The sequence below is a fragment of the Brachycentrus maculatus genome, unplaced genomic scaffold (genome assembly GCF_059751285.1).
Source record: "Brachycentrus maculatus isolate JH-2025_06_01 unplaced genomic scaffold, ASM5975128v1 h1tg000060l, whole genome shotgun sequence".
NCBI classification, from domain to species: Eukaryota; Metazoa; Arthropoda; class Insecta; order Trichoptera; family Brachycentridae; genus Brachycentrus; species Brachycentrus maculatus.
In genome coordinates, this window is record NW_028280814.1 from 783,591 (window position 1) to 805,797 (window position 22,207).

Sequence of the window (22,207 nt, forward strand, 5' to 3'; positions counted from 1 at the left end):
TGATAAGGGTTTTATTATTATTTTTATTATACTATATTCAAGTAAAGACTAGAAATAACATTACAAACCTTCAACGACCTTAGCTGTTGAAAAAATCAATTAAATTAAATAATTAATAATAATAAAGTAACAATTCAACATTCTAAGTAGTTTAATGCGTTTTTTCTCGTCATCTTTTAGCTCGATATTTTGCGATATTTTTTATAAAGGGGGTTGAAATTGATGTATGAAAAGTGCTCGTTATGAGAGGTTCTACTGTATTATCAAAAAATATAACTGAAATTATAAAAACACGTACGCCAAAAAGGTACACAAAAATTCTTACAAATACCTGCATGAACACTGCTATCTTATACGACATAACTTAATTTCATAGCCATGTCACTATGGTAATATATTTCAATTGTTTCATTTACCAATATTGATTTTCAAATCGATTTTTAAATAACCTACACCCTGTGTATAATAATTACATTCATACCTTAAAATTTTATATAACTAACTAACTAACCATCACGCCACTTCACCGCAGGGGTAGGCAGAGAGAATAGAGCGCCACACCACTCTGTCCTTGCAAACATTCTTCGCCTCTTCCACGTTCATGCATCTCCTCATACATACCCGCCGATTGTTACGTCTCCTAACCTGACCACTTTCAAGTATTTGGCATACCCGATCGTGCCATGTTTTTCTCGGTCTTCCCCTGCTTCTTTTCCCGCTAACATTCGCCTCATAAATCTGTTTTACCGTTCTTTCCTCACTCATTCGTTCTACATGTCCAAACCATCTCAACACACCTTTCTTAATTTTATCGATAATGCTTATCTCAGCTTTGCATTCCTTCCTTATTTCACTATTCGCACATCTATCATACATCGTTTTGTCGCACATTCTTCTAAGAGATCGCATTTCGACTGCATTCAGTCTACTTTCATCCTTCTTTTGCCAACTTTCACCATGTTTCACTTCCATACATTAGAGTTGGAACCAGGACTCCGTTGTGCACTGCCAGTTTAGCTTTTAGTTTAATTTTTATATAACAATCAAAAATATTTCTTAATCTGATTTAATTGTGCAATTGACAATTAAAACGTAAATACATCTTTATCATTAATTTATACAAATAATTCAATCAATTTTTGATGTAATAAAAATGAAAAGTCATATTTTTTTAACATTCTGTATAATGAATGTTATCAAATAAAAATAGTTGTGATTATTATTATATCTTTAGCTTATTGTAACCACTTACTAAATTGAGTTGAATGATAAACATTTTATCAGGAAAATTTGTGTATTTAAGGTTGCTGGTCATATAAAAAATAAAAGTCCGAATACGTTAGTCATGTTTATTCCAAACAGTGGTGTAGTGCTACTCATAGGATGTTTTGCCATCTTCGTCAACTCGGCTATACTACCTTCCAGGAGTATTCCCCAAGATGTAGAAAGTAGGACTAACTTCACAACTGGAATCCTGGGTCCAGACGATGTACTTTACATCACGTAAGACAGTTTGTATTAATATCTCAGAGGATGAGGTTATTTAGATGAGAATATGAAACCCTGGGCTATTATAGGGTTTATGACTTGTGTCTACTTGAGATATTAAAAATAAAACCCTTCATAGAATTGTCGATCTATTGTTAAATTCATTATATGTGTATAAAGGTCTGAACACTTCATATTGTTAACTTTTACATATATTACCTGTTACATATTTAATTTTTGGTTTATTAAAAACATTTGACACAAGTCATAGGTTTTCATGGGCTAAAAAAACTTTTATCCATTAGAAACAAACAGTTCAGTGGGTATTTTTTTACCAGAAAGCATTTTTTTAATATAAAGATTTTTACATATAAAACGAATAGAGGCTTAGTGTATTTTATATAATAAAATCAGCCGGTATTAATAAAAATACTTCTTATCGTTATCCAATGGTAGAAAGACCTAATTTATTAAGACGATATAATTAATTATATAAAACAGTGGTAATCAACATGTTAAAAGTATTAACATCAACATTTGGAATGTGTCTAAATCTGGATTATATCAAATTAGGAGTCAGATATCTTTAGAAATACAATAATTTATTTTACAGAATCGAAGATATCTGCGTGGCTGCAGTTCCAGATGAGATAGTAGAGCAGTATATCACCTACATTGACACTAAGGGCAATATAACCTACATGGAGGCGTACGAGGAAGGAGAGGGTGAAAATGCTACGGTCGAAATAGTGGAGGGTGGTCTTGGCTGCGGTATTGTCACCTTCCTGTTCACGAGTGAAATCTCACGGGGTTTCAACTTCACAATAGACATATACGGAATCAGCTATGATCGAAAGCGAGGGTCAATTGGGACGGAGTTGACATCTGCTGCTTCTACTTTCGACGACTGTCCGGTGCCGGATCTCAGTTACTGCAAGCGTGTTAACGAAAAACACTCTGTCTTTGGTTGCCCGGAACTGTTCAAAACTGAACATGTCAAATTATTCCCGAAATTTGTACAAATATGATGAACGTCCTGTGGTCCTTTTATTTATTTTATTATTGTACGATAAAAAGTTAAGTTTCTTCATTTTACATGTATTAAAATACTGTCAAATATTACAATTATTGATATTTAAATGTATTAATGATTAAATTATAAATAAAACATTGTTTTTACCACATTTTATATTTATATTGTTAAGACTACATAGTTTCGTAAGCTACAGCTTTAAATATAAATAGTTCATTACGAACAGTTTAGTTATGTAAGTTTATATGGAAGCATATCTTACCACAAAGAGAAGCCAGTAAACATTGAAAAACAATAAATAACGTTTTGATCATTATTTATTTTTAACATTTTTAAGGCAGTTTACTAAAAAAATTTTTTTAATTAATATTCATAGCAACAACTTTTAAGTCAATGTTAGTTTTCCTAGTATATAACCACTCGCCGTTAAAGAGTAAGGTAAATAATATTTCCTTACTTTTTTATTTACTTTAACACTAAGAGTATTGTTGCAACGATGTATTGATAATCTTCTTCAAACCCTTTATCCGCACCCGATGGTGCATAGAACACTGCATCATATAAACGCAGTGTTATCTTGTTCGTTAACACATAAAGGAAAGGTGACCAGCCCTCCGCTTCAGGTACCAGTCCAGGGTTATATTGAATAAATATTGAGTGAAAAAATCACTTATATTTATTTGATCCCCCCTCCCTGGGAATCTAACCCAGGACCTCCAGAACGGTAGCCGAGCGTGCTAATCATTACACTACGGAGGCGGAGTTGAATATTACTTCCTACCGATATTTTGGCCATTGTAACAGGGTTATTCTTCACAGCGATGTGGTTCTCACATATAATTAAACGTTAGCATATGTATTCTATTTTGATAGCAGTGACAAAATATAAGTCTTCCTTCTTCTACTGATAATGTTTATAAAACAGAAATGACGATTTTACTTTATATTAAGAAATAACGCGTAATAAACCATTTAAAAACCGAATAATAAATGGTAACCAAAAATCCTTTTATGAGAATATTAAAAAAAAACAACCTGTACCTACATATATGTATACATAAAATACGTTTACGTTTGTACTTAAGATAAAAAAAAATTGACAATCGTTTCCCCTCAGATATTTATCGCAATCCATCCGGGACGGTCTTTCTAACTAATCTTCTCTTCAAAAGAATTCAGATATGGCATCCTCACTGAAAATGGTTTTAATATTTTTCATGTTTTTTGCCATTTATACTACCAACTCGTTTGTGATACTTCCGAATGCGATTATCCCAGAAAAAAATACAACTCGAGGTAATTTGACTGTTGGAAACCTGGGACCAAACGACACCCTTCTGTTTACGTAAGAATTGCTATACTTAAACATCTTATTTACAAATTTTGTTAGCAAGAAATCTTTTAATTTTTTGCACATATTTTTTTATGAATTTTAGTTTATACTGTTAATCATATTTCTAACCAGTTTTCTTTAATAATGTTAATAATTTGTACATTTCTGAAATAATTGCGTAAATTTAATATAGTAAAACATCCAAAATAATAATTCTCCAGTACCTTAGAAGTGTCCAAAAAATACTAACCATTTTGTAAAGATACGATGTTTTAATTATGTAGAAAAAAACATGTTTCAATTTCAATTCAGTCATAAAGTTTTAAAGAAACAGTTTTCAAAGATTTTATTGGTGAGTTATATTTTAATGTAGTTTATAACATGAAATTTATTTTGCCTAGTAACACATTTCACAATATTGGTAAATAATTATGTTAGCTGCTAAAACCCAAATAAAGGTAGGCAATAATAAGTAATGTTTATATTTTATTGTTGATAAATAAAAAAATCTTAATCATAATTAAATACACTGTCGAGAATGTGAGTAAATTTCTTTGTCAAATATATGTATATTTTTTTATTATAAATATAAGATCATACTATTTAATAAACTCCTTAAAGATTGTGTACTTAACTATGGTTTAAGCCATACATTCGTTTAATCAAAATTATAAATATACATAAGTTATTGGCCGATTGCTTTGAATTTTTGCCACAATGTAGAATTTCAATAGTCGCTTTTTACATACCTGTGACAAGTAAAAAATGTTTTTCTTTAAAAAAAACTCAGTTTCTACTGCAATGGCAGCGTCATCTATTGAACGTAACAACAACATACGAAATACTAAACAATGCTCGTGGCGGGCAGCATGCTTCTTGGCAGCTCCTCAAATATTGTTTACCCACAAGCATTGTTATATTAAACACATAAGAAATTTATGTTTTATAATTATTTTCCTTTCCATTCAACTATACTCAGCCACAGCAATGCGTGGCCGAGTACAGCTATTTAAAATATTTTTGATTCCCTTTTTTTAATGTTTGTTGGCAATTTTTTTCCTTTATTTTTACTTTATTTGGAATATGTTTGAAAATTTCAAAAAATACTTTAAGGGTGAGGAATTAATTTTTTATATGATATTGTATTATTTCAGATTGGAAAATGAAGTGAGGCCGATCCCTGACGACTTGGCATACCAAATAGTCGGAGTGACCGTTCAAGATGCTATCATAAATTATATATTTTCATACGAAGTAGGGGAAAGTCTGAACGCTACAGTCAATATTATAGAAGGAGGAATTGGCTTTCAATTTGTCAACTTTAAATTCGAGAGCGCTATTGGACTTGGATTCAACTTCACAACACAACTATACGGCGCTTGAATGTCGTGGTAGTATATCAGTATATCTAACATAGGCTTATTTGAAATGGTTTCCTAGACAGGATTATCTTATATTTTCTTATCTGAAATAATAAAATAAAATTTTATGAATGTTAAATATTAAGGTGCGTACCTACCTGATCTATCTGGCCCATTTTAGCAAAACAAATACAAGATCCCTCTTTGTAGACTTATTTGCAAACCTTCATATTCATAACCCTATCACCCTCACTTGATTTCCAACCTTAGCAGCGATTAACACTTTTCTCGTTATTATGATTTATGTACACTTAAACTTAATCATTTTAACGTTGCGTTATGTGCAATCAAAACATTAAATCAACTTGTAAACATGCGTTTTAATTATAACCTGATAAAATGGATCACATGCGAGAGCAAGGTGGTATATATGCATCTTTTATTGTGCTGATAGGATCTAGTCAGGTAAGTACCTAAGCATGTACACACCACAAGTGTATATTTCGCTGGATCTATCTTTTAATCCTATACATTGTTATATTACCTTTAATATTACATACTTGGAATAAAGACATCCTTTTACACATTATCTATTCTTTTACTTTCTCTCAAATGAGGTTTACCTATATGTTCCCAATTTTATACATATAGTTGAAGATTGCGGCTAACGCTGCAGGGTTAGAATCCAGTGGTGGGATTCAGACCACTGGATTTCACTGGGTTTGCACCGGTTCGCTAGAACCGGTGCCTAAAATTTTTAGTGTTCACCGAACCGGTCCTTAACCCTTTGTTGTCACACAATATTCCAATTTAGATCATGTATCGGAGCACGCTCGGTTGACTTGGTCCGCCACATTGTAAAAATATTTGAACCCCACGAAAAGAAAAAAATATTGGATAGATGGGAAAAAATAGTGGAAAAATTCAGTTAAGTTATTGCACTTAGTAAAAAGAATATCGTAAAAGATGTACGCTTCAGCATTTGGAACATTCTTAGTTGTTAGGTTATGTTATGTTCTGTTTATGTGCAGAATTAAAAAAAAAAGAATAAATGTAAAAACTATTTTTATAGGGGAGGGGTAGGGGTAGTCCCTAAAAGGCGAACCGGTTCTTGAAAATGTTGAATCCCATCACTGTTGGACTCCCAATTTCGACCATTAGAAAAGAAATAATGTTATATTAAGTAAGTGTAATTTGGAATGACATAGAAAATGTATTAATATTTTTTAAGCCACGTCATTATTTTTTTAAAATAACATTAAATAATATTTTATCAACGTTTCATTCCATTTCATGACATATCAATAAATTTATCTTTGAGATGTGCAAGTACGATTAAAAATTAAAAATGATTATAAATACGTGTTCATAATAACAATTACACATCAAATATATATTTCGGTTCAAGAAATAATCATGTTCTCACTAAATAACATTTTGGTTTTTGTAGCAGCAATATTAGCTGTAATTTACTGTAGTCACTCCGCAGTCATTCTTCAGTCGGAAGATGCTGAAAGTCGAGGCAACTTTACTGCTGGAGAGTGGGAACCTGGACTATTGCTTAGATTGAGGTTAGTGTCAAACAAGACGTGTTAATGTTATATTTTAAGATAAAAGAGTGTTCATGAAAACAAAAAATTATTTCGTTAGGATAATGGCGATAGGAGTTAAATAAAAACATATACATACCTGACAATGAACATTCATTTAATCTCTTACTTGCTCTTTAAGGTCGCTGATATAATGTGGGCACTACTAGAGATTAACATTAACAAAAGCCATCTATGATTTATCACGACCCCTACATTAACCCTAATATCACTAATATTATCTCATAAAACAAGGTTACAATATCATCATTCAGTTAACTTTAATAAAGTTATGATAACCATTAGTGTAAACTTTACTCTAATAATAAATCCCTTACCGCACCCCAATGGTGCATAGGGCACTGCTTCATATGAACACAGTGTTATCTTGATCATTTACACACGAAGAAAAGCCCTCCACTTCAGGTACCAGTCCAGGGTAATATTGAATAAATATTACAGTGAAAAAATCACTTATATTTATTTGACCCCCCCTGGGAATCGAACCCGGGACCTCCATAACGGTAGCCGAGCGTGCTGACCATTACACTACAGAGGCGGACATTTAAAATACTTAAATCTTAAAAAATATTTCAAGATTAATGCGTGGACCCTTAAAAGTTATAAAAATATTACCTAAAATATAAAGCTTTCTTTTTCATTAAATTTTTTGGGTTAAAATCTAAATCATTGCAGATTTTTCTAAGAAAAGAAAAACAACTCATTACCGTACATATGTATTGTAGAATAACGTTGATCTCGTATATTATGTCCATTATTATCTTTATAACCTTTTGCTATATCAGGTAGTGTTATTATCCCTTTTTCATACAATTCTTTGTTTTTAAGAGCAAAAAACTGTTCTAACTGAATTTTTACTCGTTGTCATCAATGATTTTTTTCCATTTAAGAATTTTTGCAACAATCGTACTAAATGATAGTCTGATGGTGTTGGGACTATACGGTGGATGAGGTAACACATAACAACCAAGCTCCAGTAATTATTGCCGAGTGACCAAAGATTTAAAACTGAAAAAAAATATTTCGAGACGATATGATTGATAACATTTCTTGTTTGTTTTTTTTCTAAATTACTTAATAATTTAATATTTAAAAGTGTTTAATTTAGATAGTAATTAATATTTGATAATTTCAGCTTCGGAAGCTCTGCACCCGCTGAACCCGGAGAAATCGTTACCAGGAATATAACCGCCTATGTGGGCAGAATCGCCTATATTTTCGCCTATGAAGTGGGAGAAAGCCAAAATGCTACTGCCAGCATAGCTGACGGGGGAATTGGAACGAATTTCTTCATAATGAACTTCAAAAGCGACGTTGGTCGAGGATACGACTTCTTTGTTGAAGTTTATGGATAATTTTTACACATTATTTAATTTTTCTTTAATTATAGAAGGAGTGAACCATAATTATTTGAATATAACAATGTGAATACTATATTAAAAAAATATTAAAATCCTACAATCAGTTTTCTTCTCCTAGCGACTTAAAAGGTAACTAAATATAGCAGCTCTCTACCGTAAACAATTATTTTAAATATTTTGACGTACGCACAAGGAAACCAGTTTTAGTATGAATTTACAACTATATAATTACATGAAACTCTAGCTTGCATTGAGCACTGCGTTCTGCATATAGCTGAGGGATCGCATATTTCTTTTGTTGTGGGACATTCGTATGTGTCTATCATAAAAAAGTGAACATTATTATTTAGCAATATAAGAATAAAGAAGTATCAATTATTTCACAGTTATATTTTTCTTCTAACAAACTGTTTTTTTAAAGAAGTATAAATATTTTATATTGATTATTAAAAATAGTTTTTTCGTAGTATAAATTAAGATATCATATTTATTCATTACCATTTGAAAAGATACTGTTTGCTATTGCTATATAGGCATCACTGATGTTATCAATTCAAATAAATAAATAAAACATACGATTTTTTTTTCTATTTTATTATCTTATCTTATTGTACTACTTACGTAGGTACTTGCGCTAAATGATAAAATTATAATATTTTGAGCATTCTAGGTTGCTTGTAATTTAAAACACAATAAAAATGTGTCTCTCGAGAGGAAGTACTGGATTATTTGCATGATGATGCAATACTTAGTAAATTCAGCTATACTGACGTCCATGTAGATATATTTCCCATGATAGAAACTAGAGGCTTATTTACAGTTGGTTTCCTAATACTATACCATAAACATAACAATAGGTAAGATACTATTTTCTTTTATAAAAGAAATAAAGTAGTTTTAAAAGTGAATACATACACCCCCCGGTTAACGTTGAGAAAGGTAACGCTATCGGTACCGTTAATGTTTAAAATTATATTTTTACATTTTAACTAGCGGAAATGACGAAAATGAGTCATTTTTAAATTAAAATACAATATAAGAACATTTACCAACTATAACGTTCCTTCCGATAACGCGGTACCTATCTGAACGTTAACTGTACAGAAGTTTAGGTAAATAATAGTCGATGGCTGATTTAAGTAATCACCTTACAAACTATGCATATTTGCGTAAAAAGTGTATTGCATGTTTCAAAAATGTATATATTTTTCCACTTTTATTTAGTTTCTGAAGAAAACGAAGCCTATTACTACATTCAAGATTTCTGTTTCCATAATGAAAATTTAAAAAAAGTGCAATATTTTAATAATTTATATATTCGATTCATAATTTCAAAAAGAAACACGTCCATTTATACATAATTACACATCCATTAATAATTATTAGCACACTAAGTAACGTTAAGCATGACTTAACATTAACGTTGCTGCTAAACATACGAGCTAGTATTTACTATAGTTGATAATTATGTGTTTTGTTCATTCGTGTTGACATGATGTGGATATTACGCGATTTCCCCGACATGCGTAAGCCCGTATATTCATATATTTCATTTACGCAACTTTGTAACATACGTAGTGTGTAGAAGTGTGTACCAGCACTTTTAGTTTTCAAAAATACGGTAAAATGTTAATTTCGTCCACAATTTTTCATAATTCGTAATTTTATGATAAGATCATAATTAATTTTATATATTATGTCCGCCTGCATAGTGTAGTGATCAGCACATTTGACTACTATGTCGGAGGTCCCAAGCTCGATTCCCAGGTGTTTTTTCATTCTAATATTTAATTAATATTTCACTGGATTGATATCTGAACCTCAGGACGGTTACCTTCCCTTCATATAATAAACAATCAAATTAACATTGCATCAGTGTTATGCAGTTTCTATGCACCACTTGGCGCATACAATATACATGAAAATGATCAGTACATATTATAACTGATCAGGTTATAATGTAGATACCTATGTTATTAGTAGTTATCAACGAACAACAATAAAAAACAGTCATAAAAAAGTTATGTAAATGGGTCGAAATTTTCTTTGGAAATACATGTTTTACTTTCTATCAGTAAAGTTTGTTTACATTTTAGTGCAAAGTAGCTTGATATGTAAGAAGTGTGAAAGAATAGAATTTTGAATAGTTTCTTCTAAGATTTAACTTGCCGCTGTTCGTGTTTGCTTTGATTTTCTTTCAATACAATATTTAAAATGTACCTTCAATCTCTATCGCTCGCATACCTCAGTTACTCCTTAACTCAATCCCGTGTCCCATCAGGAATTTTCAAAGGTAATAAAAGTTATTTAATGGCCAAAATTAATTATTTACTGCCAATTTATAGTGTTTTATCTATCACTTTTATAAACATGTACATCCTGAATTTTTTTTAAAAATTTTGTAGTAATCGAATAATTAATTATGTTTAAATAATAATCTTCGCATTTAAACTACAATTGTTGTTCTGAATTTATTAATTACGCACATTTCCTAGAAACACAGTATAATATTGTAATAAACTTTACGAAACTAAATTTACCCCCAAAAGGAGGTGAGAATATGAACTCGAAATAGGATAGAGGTGAATAGTGAATAGTCAGTAATTTGAGAACCCCGCTGTTTCAGTGTGAAGGTTTCGTGTGGTTTTATTTCCGTTTCAAAGTTTGCAGACATGAATTCCAGTTATTAAAATTAATATTTTCTCTCAGAAACTCCGGGAGCTTTTTAAATTAAATAAAAGTTGTTTATCATAAGCATTAATTATGAGCGAGGATTTACGCCTGAAACGTGCTACCAACTTGAGAGTATCATTCACGTTATATTCACATAATTTAATAATAGTTTTTTTTAATAGTTAAAAAAATTCGGCAATATCGGTCCTTGTAACTTCCTTAACGGATCTACCCAGTTTTACAAATATAAACTATATCATATTGTTTTATTATATCTCAATAGAAACGTAGTAAATTTTATAAGAAAGGAATATATATGAAAGATTGAGTTATTATGGTGCTTACTGGATTTCCATATTTTTTTCTCATAAATAGTTACATTCGTCTCTATTATTAAATACAAAATACATATTTATAACAACCCTTCAAGGATATTGAGTACCAATATTTGCGTACTAAGATTTCTGAATCCGCCTCCGTGGTGTAATAGATAATAAATAGTCAGCGTGTTTAGCTACCGTGCTGGAGGTTCCGGGTTCGATTCCCACAAAATATTTTTTAAAAATAAATATTGGTGATTTAACACTGTAATATTTATTAAATATTACCCTGGACTGGTTCCTGAAGCGCAAGAATGATCACCTTGCCTTTATGTAAGTAATGATCAAGATAATACTGCGTCATTCGATGCAGTGCCCTATGCACCATTGGGTGCGGATAAGGGTTATAAGTAAGATTTCTGAATCACAAAATATTTTTATTTTAATATTAAGTGAATAACAATATTTTTTATATACAATAAATAATAAATGTTTCTCATAAAAGTTGTATGATAAAAGGCGTACCGTAATTATTTATAAATAGGATTTTTAACATGAAAAATCCATACTATAGGACCTACCCATCTCATATCTAGATTTGAAAAGTGATATTTTAAATTAATGTGTTTAAGAACATTCGTTTACAAATTACAATAAATGGTGCCGTGAGCATCTCATTGTATCAGAAGCAACATTATCTCACACGATATCCTGGATACTCGTAATTAGTATTCAGGTATAGTTCTGAACGTAACGGATAAACAAACCGCACCTAGATGTTCTGTCACGATTGTATTATTATTTAGACCATAGGTCGGCAACCTGCGGCCCGCGAGACATCTTGGTGCAGCCCGCGAGATTCTCGCCGCAACGCACATGACGGACGATATTATACACAATCGAGTGAAAGGAAGTGAGAAAGGGAGCGAAGGGAATCTCATTGATTTTATTAAATACAATAAATGTCGTTAAAATATACACTTAGCGTTTTATTTTTAAAACTAAAATATTTGTACATAAATATTGTATGTATACCTACTGCAAGTGCGGCCCGCACTGATTTCCATGAAAAATATTTGGCCCTTTTACAACAAAAGGTTGCCAACCCATGATTTAGACCACAGTCGAATAACATATTACAAACAATGCAATATATATATCTATGACAATATATGCGACTAGAAGGTCATTACTAATCAATTTGAGGATGTGCCAAATATTATAGTATCTCTTCACAAAATGCAAAATATCTGAAAGAAGTTTTTTTAATGGATATCTCAACATTGATGAAATTATTATGACGGGAATATGGAAATCATCAATTTTTTAAAAGCAAAAATCATTTATGTATAAAGTAATATCAAGAAAACTCAAAACTTAAAAACAACCCTTTGTGGAGTGAAATCCACCATTTATGAAAAAAATGGACACTCAAAATATTATAACGAGAAAGAAACAAAGAATAAAAAATAAGTTATAAATATATCTACAATAAAATACTGCCTTCCCGCTTATCCGCTTTTCGATAATCCGGTGACTGGAATCCAAAACTTTATTGAATAGAAGAGTTTACAAAAATGAACTAAAAGAACACAAAAAACTCATTCCATTTGCTAAACTTATTGTACATGTATATTATACGTAATGTAGTTCTCCTCAGTCGACGATGATAATATGTAAATCAATTGCCGAATTTTCGAAGAGCGCCTGGTAGCACGCAACACGCATAGCATGGGCTAGTTGACTGTATGGAGAAAATCATTATTTTAATACCGAAATGTTTATTTTTATTCTTCGTGGGACATTGAAAAGAAATAAATTTGCGCGATTTTTTTTCATTAAATGTTTAATGAAAACACTATTTAAAAAATCTAAAACCCAGTAACATAAAATATTGTTCAACGGGCAAAATTTTAATGTGAATTTGAAAATTAAAAACAATTCAATTTAATCATTGACCTGTACGCCTCATTAATCAATATCTGTTGCAAGACATTAATTTGCATTAAAAATAAAAATATTTTAAGGCCCAATATACGATAAATTAAAACTTAACTTTCATTAAACCCAGGTTAACATTTGGCGAAATTGTTTTTTTTTGTTTTATCACAGTTTTTATATTGAAAAAATTAGTTTTCCTTGAAACAAATATATGGTTTGAAAAGACAAGAGTTATTGAAAGGTTTCATAACTCTCATCTTTTCAAAACAATTATTATTCAGTTATTGAAAAATTGACATTTCAGATGATATGGGCACATACGACGCAATGAACCTGATCATTTTGTGAACCAGGCAATCACTGTGGATCTTCCTCGAATTACATCTGGAGAAATACCAAAGAAATATTGGATGCTGCAGAAAGAAAACACGATTCGAAGGTATGTCCTAGGTGACGTTAACTAGTATAGAAGGATCTAAAACCTGTGGACGAGGAGAGCTGATCCCAACAGTCTACAAAGACGATGCAAAGTTACAAAGTTGTGATGGAATCAGGAAGAAGAAAAAAAGAGGAAGAAATTATTGAATAAATTTAATCTTACGGTTCAGTGGATGCTTTAGGGGGACGTGTTTGGGGGGTGGACCGCTCCCCAAACTGACGTCACTCTGAGAGCTGTGGGGGCTGCTGCGAGCACTGCCGCCGGTCGCCGGAGCCGCCTCCGGCAATCTGCTGCGGACCCTGCGACTGAAATTTTGAAAAAAAAAGTATAAAAAAGGAATGTGGGTATGTTGGTGACACAGTGGTGACAACAACAAGGCCGCAATCGTGTACATACCCACATAGCCTGGAAGCGGCATTCTAGTTTTGTCTCTCCTAGAAACCAGCCACTCACTAAGAGCTACCTAGTAATACTTATTTATAATACACCAAAGTCAAAGTACCTACTAGCGAGTTATTACTGATCATCTTTCATCACCTTTGCGTATAAAAAAGCGATAAAGTTATATGTTTTCGACGAGTTTCGAGGAAATCGTCTATGTAGGTGTGCATAATGAACTCGGCAAACACGTATGTCATAATAATTTCTCTCTTTTTTATGTGTATATTAGGTTAAAATAGATAAAAACAAGAAAAAAAAAGTAAATAAAAAGAACTCCACCGACAAGACACACAAGGTGGCTTGGTGGGTCTCTACAAAAAAAAATATGTTTTATAATTGTTCTTTTAAATAAATGTATAAAAATATGTAAATAAAAAAAACCTAAATCAAATTTATTTTTAACTCTCAACTTCCAAACCCATGGGTTGGCAAAGTGTGGCTCAGGAGCTGCGTGCAGCTCTTTGACCTTTTAAGTGCGGCTCCGGCACAAATATCCGCAGGAAGGCTCTTCGACTCTACGTACTCATGCGAACAATCTTATTGAAGCATGAACTTTGTTAAAAGCAAACTAAGAAATCGTCTTATGGATAAACCTCGAAACGTTGTCAAAATAATGACATGCAAACCTGACTTGACCAAACTTTCAAAGGATATTATTCATAATAAGTGGCGTTCTTATACGCTTAAAATTATAATAAAGGTAAAGGTCCAAAAATGACTCTTTGGCTAATAAGTTCGCTTACCACACTCCTAACCCCTGGACTCATTTAGATTTTTTTAACCTTTTCCACTCTGACCATTTTTTCTCATAACTGTTCAGCTACTCTGATCAAATAAATGCGACGTTTTTCTACCATTAAAATAAATATTTTTGCTCACTTTGGGACACTGTCTAGCAATTCGTATAACCATGTTAAGAAATATTTTTTGGTAGAATATACTTATATACTAGAATCATACGGGCCAGAATGTTTGGCCTACAGAGTGGTAAGAGTTAACGTTCTAGCAATAAAAAAATATTTTTTTATTATATTTTCTTTAAAACTAGTAAATACTTAGTTTACTGCAATCAAATGACAACATAAGCAAACGTTCACGGTAGAATTTGCAACTAGTTGAAATTGGGTTTTTATAGTCAATGAGAGACAATTTGTTGAAATGTTCTGAAGATCATTTTATTTCCATCTTTCAGTGACAATGTCCCAATATCTCGGGAAAATATGGCAATCTTATAAAATGGTAACATTCCATATTTTTAATAGATTTATATTATCCACTGACACTTCGTGATGGAATTGCATTTTTAATATATTATTAGATTAAAACCAATATTTTTATCATCATCAGACTGGTCATCACCAGTCTGATGATGTCGGTAACGACGAAACCCGGTCGCTGGTCAAATAAAAAAAATAAAAAAAATAAAATAAAAAGTGGAAAAGCTAAAAATATTGGTTTTAATCTAATAATATATTTCCATATTTTTAGTTTAATAAAAATTATTTATTTTAATCTACTATAATAACCAATAAAAAAAAATAAGTATCTTTTCCGATATTTAAATAAATAATGTGAATTAATAAGATTGACAATAAATGATGAAAAAAAAACAAATATGTATAACATCGACTTGAGTTTCAAATGTTTATTGTTTAATCACATCACGTCGCAAATGATTGCCAATTTGGAATGTAAGTCTTAAAAATCTGACGTCGAATAACATTAAAATTCAACATCTCTTCGATAAGTACATACGAAATATTTGCAGTCTAACATCCATAAAAGGATGAGAACGTGAGAAATCGCAAATTTATTCTTAGAAAGTTAACCATTAACCACATACATATGGTATATATTGTTTCGCGTATATATGTACTTCAAACAATATTACTATGTAATTTAGTTGAACATGATATGGGAAAATATTTATGCGAACAGAAGAAGAAAAACTCTTTTCCAATTTTGTTACTTTATTCGAATGGTATAATAATAAGGTGCACACTTGTATGTTTTATATTTAAAAAAATGATATTTTCTAAGTTACTTTCTCTTAAAATTTTCTATTTGAGTAGGTAGTGTATAGGTACGCAACGTAGTTAGGTACTAAAGAGTATTTTCAGATAAAGTTTAAAAAAAATAATAATATAGTGATAGAAACGTGTTTTTTTACTTAAATAGTAATGTGAAACTACGTATTTGCTTTAAAATGTGTAATTTAAAGTTACATTATTGAAATATTAATACTGCTATTTCAGATTAGTATTTAAAGGTGTATAATTCTTAAAAATTACAAAAAATAACAAGTTAATGAAGGCTTTTTTTATTTCAATATTTTTTCAAATGCAATGTATCAATCTTTTTCTACGTCTCTTGAGTACATATCTAGTAAATTTGTATATGATCTTATATTTACCTTTTCAATTTTGATGTTGATGTCCGTACTTTGGGACTAGTTGTCCCTGAAGCGTTGGAAGCCTCCTCCATACTCTTCCTTGCGATATCCGTTCGCGATGTGACTTTCGACTTGACATCCTTCAGATAAGACTTGGGTTTGGCTTCCGACTTGCCCGCTGATATTTTATTCATCACGGCATCCCAACGCCCCGCCTTAGCCGTTTTCGGACTCGGTCGCTTCTCCTGGTTATCATCTTCGTTCGGTTTCGTTAACATAGTTTTGACTTTACTGGCGACATCACGTTTTGGCATTTTGTGTTTCTTCAGAGCCATGTTCTTCTCTTCTTTGTTCATCTTGTCTGTTGTAGCACTAGAAGTCGAGGACTCGTCGCGTTTCTGAGCACTTCTATCGAGTTTCGCGCTAGTTTGTTTTAGCTGCTTTGTCGGCTGATCCTTACTTCCGCTCATGTCTCCATTATGATTGGGAGAAAGTAAACTTACAGCCACTACAGTTTCGTTAAATGATCCGTTAAAGCCGTCGTAGAATATACCTGAATTATTTTTTTGGCTTAATTCCGAGCGAGTAGATGAAGTGGACCCTTCGGGTGATAAGTCATCGATGACATTCAATAACAAAGGTGAACATCTATGCGTTTCCATATCGGTAAAAACGCCACTCGATTCCATACAAGAGTCCTCGTTGTTGGAATTTCCGTTACGATTTACCATTACGGGAAGATTTGATCCCTTACCTCCTCCGTACAAAGCTCCATCTATAACCTGAGCCCTTCTATCTCCTCTATGAACTTGATCGTCGTGCACATCAGCGTCACTTTCGGTGAAGAAATCAGAATCCGTCATAGGATCTGGTCTTCTGCTGATAGGAATGTTTTGCCAATGATTTTGTAGATTATGAACACCTCGGTGTCCGATAGTGGGTGAATGATCTGCACCACGACTCACTGGACGAGACATTTCTCCGTCTCCTTGATATCCATCTAGGCTGGTAATGCTAGTTATACTCGTAATAAAGCTATTGGATACTTTAGATGTTACCGATTTCGTTGTATCCGTTTTATTTTCAGAATCAGCTTGAGATCGTTCCTGTATAACGGAACTAGAAAACTGATTGGCAGAAATCATGGAAAGATCGGTTCTTATATCGATCGGGTCGAGAGGCAGCTCCTCAGGCGAAGGAGTCTGATCCATCCGAGCGACAGTAGGTTGGTGCATACCATCGTATCTTCTGCTGTCTAAAGGAAGATCCAAATTAACGGTCGTGTCAACAACGGAACTCAGTGGATCCAAAATACTACTGTGAACAGAAGGAAGTAGTTCATCGTCGATGCTTTGCGCAACCGTTGTAGAACAAGTTTCCATATTTGTTAATGATTCTGATGTACTCTGTTTAAATGGTCGTTGTACAAATAAATCATAGTCTTCATTTTCGTTTGGATAATTGGTTTCATCTTCGAGGAAATCGATTAATATCGGATTAGGGTCTTCGCCGGGAGTATTTATAATAGTTTTTTCAAAAACGTTATCCGATGAATTATATTCAGTGGTTTCAGGATTGTCAGAAATTTCCTTTGAATCCCTACCATGTTCAATATCTACCTGAGATGAGAGAATACATTTCAAAGCATCGGGTGTTAGAGATTTCACATTTTCCGTCGACGGTGATTGGGAATTACTCGATACAGTTTTTTCTGTAGTTTTTGTACTATCGAGAAGCTCGTTAAAATCGTCCGTTGACGGTGAACGAACATTATCCAAAAACGAAATAGAATCCATGAGGTCAGGAGTTAAGATACCCAAACTCTCGTCAAACGAATTTTGTTTGCTTATTTGTGGAATGGATTTTTCTGAAACAGTTGGACTAGGGAGTTCTTGTGTTATAACTGCAAGAATTTTGGTACAAGAATCGGTACGCTGAAAGACATTTATGTTTTTTGACGTGTCTTCATCATGTTTTTCTACAATATAACGGTATTCCATTAAATTTTGCTTGCGAGTCGGAGGGCCGAGTATAAACTGTTTTACTTTCTTTTGACCGGAACACGCAATGGAATCATCCGCTTTAATAATACTCATATTCTTATTTTTATCGTCGTTACTCTTTCCAATATGTGGAGTAGATGCCCCTATACAATTAGAATCTAGATGAGGGGAGGCAAACTCAGAGGTGCTTATATCGCAAATAGATGGTTTGCTTATAACCACAGATTTGCGACTTTTCGATACATCATCTTCTTTTCCATCCATCGATTTGGTTGGTGACGAATCAAAACCTATCGAATGATATTCCACCATACTTTCTCTACCAATCAAAGGCGTTGTGGTGTCAGAAAGTCGCGAATCTTGAGAAAAGTCGGTTTCACAACCTTCAAAATTGATGGATCGCAAATCAATCATACTTTCGGCATCGATTAAACGCACATCAACATCCGATAACCTTTGAGTTTCATCATTGATCATATTGGTATAAATAATTGGACTTACATATTTTGGATTGCTGCTCAAAATATTAGTAGAATTCGGGGTAGAAAACGATGCAGGTAAATTTCGATTCTTAAACTTCTCGTGATCAAGAAGAATTTTAGTATTATTGCCATCGTTATTAGATATTCTATCGGGTAAAACATGGGAAGAGTCAAGCCCAACCAGTAGACTAAAAGGGCCAGAATCATTGAGATTATCTTTAGGAATGTCGTCGACCAATTGGTGGGTTATGTCAATAACGTTTGACCTCAGCTGACCATTAGAAGTGAAAGTTGAACTAAATTGCGAATTGTGCTGTTTGCTTTTAAGATCTATATTATTTAGTTCTGAAGAATAATTCGAAAGGGGTTGTAGTTTTATTTGATTAAGAGGTACTAAAATTCCATGATTATTTTTGCAGCTAAAATATTTCACACTATTCACTGAGCCATTGTGATAATCGGGAGATGGCACATCAGTCTCCAGTCCACACCAAAGGTCTCCATCAGTCTGTACGTGACCTACATATTTGAGTATCCCAGTAACAGTACTGACCCCTGCTGTACGGCCATCCGACAAAACCGCACTCACTCGTTCACCAAGGTGTAAAGACATTTTGGAAAGGGCTGAATTTTTATCCAAACGATATTCTTTCAGTTTTTCTTCTTTTTCCTTTCCATTTTCTGTATCAGCAGAGAATACTTTTGATTCTTCCTTTTCTATATCAAAAGTAGCATCCGACGAATCTTTGATTATTTCAAAAGTTTTTTCTCCATCGGCAATTTTATTACATAGTGAGAAAGTTGAATCCTTATTATCTTCGAGATTTGTTGTCCTAGAATCTAACTCAAATGTTAGATTCGTTTCTTGAATCTTGTTGTCGATGTGCTTGTTGTTGCTCGGCTTCTTGGTCTTGTTGGAATCTTGTGTCTTGGATTTGAGTCCCGGCAGCCGGAGACGGGAAGGTAGGAGTCGTGAAGGAGCGGGGAAGCCACTGAAAGTCCTACGCACGGCTCCAGGGAGAGGAGCCCGAGCTCCCGTGGGGATACGGGTGTCACCTGGTGCCTGGAAAAAAAGAACGATGAATCATTAAAACATTTTCAAAATTCCAAAGTTTAGTAGTTGACAGACCGTAAGTCTACATATACCCCATGCGTTTGGGCAACGTCCTTGAGGTAGTATTTTACGAAAATGGCGCTAAGTTAATTATGTGCTTAAAATCAATATAAACGCAACCCGATAAATTATGTTTTAACGACAAAAAGTAAAAATTTGGAAAAACTTTTAATTTAATGTTTTTTTTATACTCGTATGTTACCAATCCTTTCGTTCGTTCAAAAAACGTCACTTTGGTTGGGTTTTGTTAAGTTATAATTTTTTTACTTTTTCTATCCCTGGGCAATATTAGATGAAAAATATCATTTTGCTCTCTAATAAATGAAACACACGCGATACCTTTAATAGTTGCAAAAATTATCGAAATAATGCCAGTCAAAGACCCATTACATAAAAGTAATACATTTGACTGTTTTTCATAATGTTAAAAATTATAGAAACCCAGTTTTTTGGTATGAAATAAATAAAGAAGGAAATAGATTGCGTTTCCTTTAAGTCTATCATTATTTATTGGAAATAATTGATAACAGCAATTCGCTAATTGAATACTGATTTACGAGACAGGAACTAGACTTCTCAGCGCATTTGCAGTCAAGCTGTCATTCATTCGTCAGATGCGCATAACATCATTAACTGCACTTAATTGTATTGTCTATATAGGCACGACTGACTGACTGCGCTCGCAATTATTTTGATGCATTGAAAATGCACAATAACGTTTCACAATGCGAATAAAACGGCGCATTGAGAGGATACTGAAAATGCAGAAACTTCCTAGGAGTGGTCTTGGTGCAGGGTAAGTATGTATTGTATTTTGCTTCCTGAATAATGTAATGATACCTGTCATGGTCATGTTTGTAATGGACCGTGAACGCATTGTATTAGTTTCTTTTGTCGCTTAGTATTACGTAAGATATTGTTTTAAACTTTAAATATGATTTTTTTACTTTTAGGCATAAGGAGATAATTAAATTCAAAGGGGTTCAATCGTTAAAACGGTATTAAAAAAAACAATACTTTTTTTTTAAGGAATAACCCGCAAAGTTTTTATTTTCGAGGCCTGTCTGCACATAGAAGAATAATAATAAGGATGGTAGAAATCAAAATTACATCGCGATACATTTTATTTCTCAGAGTGATATAAACTATTGTAATTTAAATATTGTAGAATAAATATCCTACAATTGAGTTAAAAGTGTCGAAAAGCTGGATATAGACTACCAAACTCCCCTCATTTTCGCTGCATTGACTTTAATCGATTTATATTATATGTACCTACACACGATTGGGTACAGTTTATTATTAAGATTTAAATGAAAAATAACCATAAGAAAGTGCTATTAAATTATTTACTTGCTTAAAGATTATAAATAACGATGAGTTTATCGAAGAAGCTCGGCTAGTATTGTATTGTTTAGCTCAGAACGGGTGACCTCTTTGACTTTAAACAAGAATCAAGGTGGAAAAGTTCATTGCTGCTGTTAATATCATGATATTACGTCACAGCATCGTGTAACACATACACGTATCCACAATAAATCATTATACTAAAGAATTCTCAATAATAGCATCTTAAGGGTCCATCTACACTCGAATATCTACCATAATACTTACATTTTCATTGTTATTTTTTAACTCTCAAAATGTATAAATGTACAAATGTACAAAATCTCAAAATCTCAAAATGTACAAAATGTATAAATACAGAGTAAAACAAAATCGTTAATAACATGAAGTGATCAGTCCTGCTCTTCAGGTACCAACAAGTCCATAGTATGTAACTAGATTATCCCTCCTGTTCCCAACACAGATATAAATAGAAACATATTTATTTAGTTAGATGAAACAAAAATACACTTAATGATCTTTAAACATTGTACTTAATAAGCAAGGTTAATATTAAAATTCAATTGCCATCTAAAAAAAGTCCATAGTTTGGATATTATAAAAACATTTAATTGAAAATTCCCAGGAATCTACCCAAAACCTCATGCACGGTAAACGAATACACTAACCATTACACTACAAAGGCAGACAAATATTACTTTAACATATCGCTCACTCCTTTCAAGAACGTCATAAATCAAAAATCGTCAATTTCCAGTTGTGCATGTTTTCGGAATGCCCAGAAAATGTACTACATCCCAGCAAAAGAGGCATATTTTTAACTTAATATTTACCCACTACAGGGCAAAAAATGTTGTTTTTGCATTTTG

The 22,207-nt window shown here is 32.5% G+C and overlaps 2 protein-coding genes across 6 annotated transcripts in view; one reads left to right on the forward strand and one right to left on the reverse strand.

Moving 5' to 3' along the window:
- Positions 1–22,207, reverse strand: part of LOC148311647 (uncharacterized) — a 177,720-nt gene that overhangs the window by 125,305 nt on the left and 30,208 nt on the right. For all 5 annotated transcript variants that reach the window (XM_088256328.1, XM_088256329.1, XM_088256327.1 and 2 more), the window contains exons 3-4: positions 16,414–19,940; positions 13,722–13,864 (exon numbers count right to left, since the gene is read on the reverse strand). In XM_088256328.1, the coding sequence (XP_088112454.1) occupies positions 13,722–13,864; positions 16,414–19,940 (3,670 nt within the window). The remainder of the gene's footprint in view (positions 1–13,721; positions 13,865–16,413; positions 19,941–22,207) is intronic.
- Positions 5,615–8,180, forward strand: LOC148311648 (uncharacterized). The gene is made up of 4 exons (XM_088256334.1): positions 5,615–5,680; positions 5,867–5,945; positions 6,666–6,786; positions 7,961–8,180. The coding sequence occupies exons 1-4, from the start codon at positions 5,615–5,617 to the stop codon at positions 8,178–8,180; spliced, it is 486 nt and encodes a 161-aa protein (XP_088112460.1).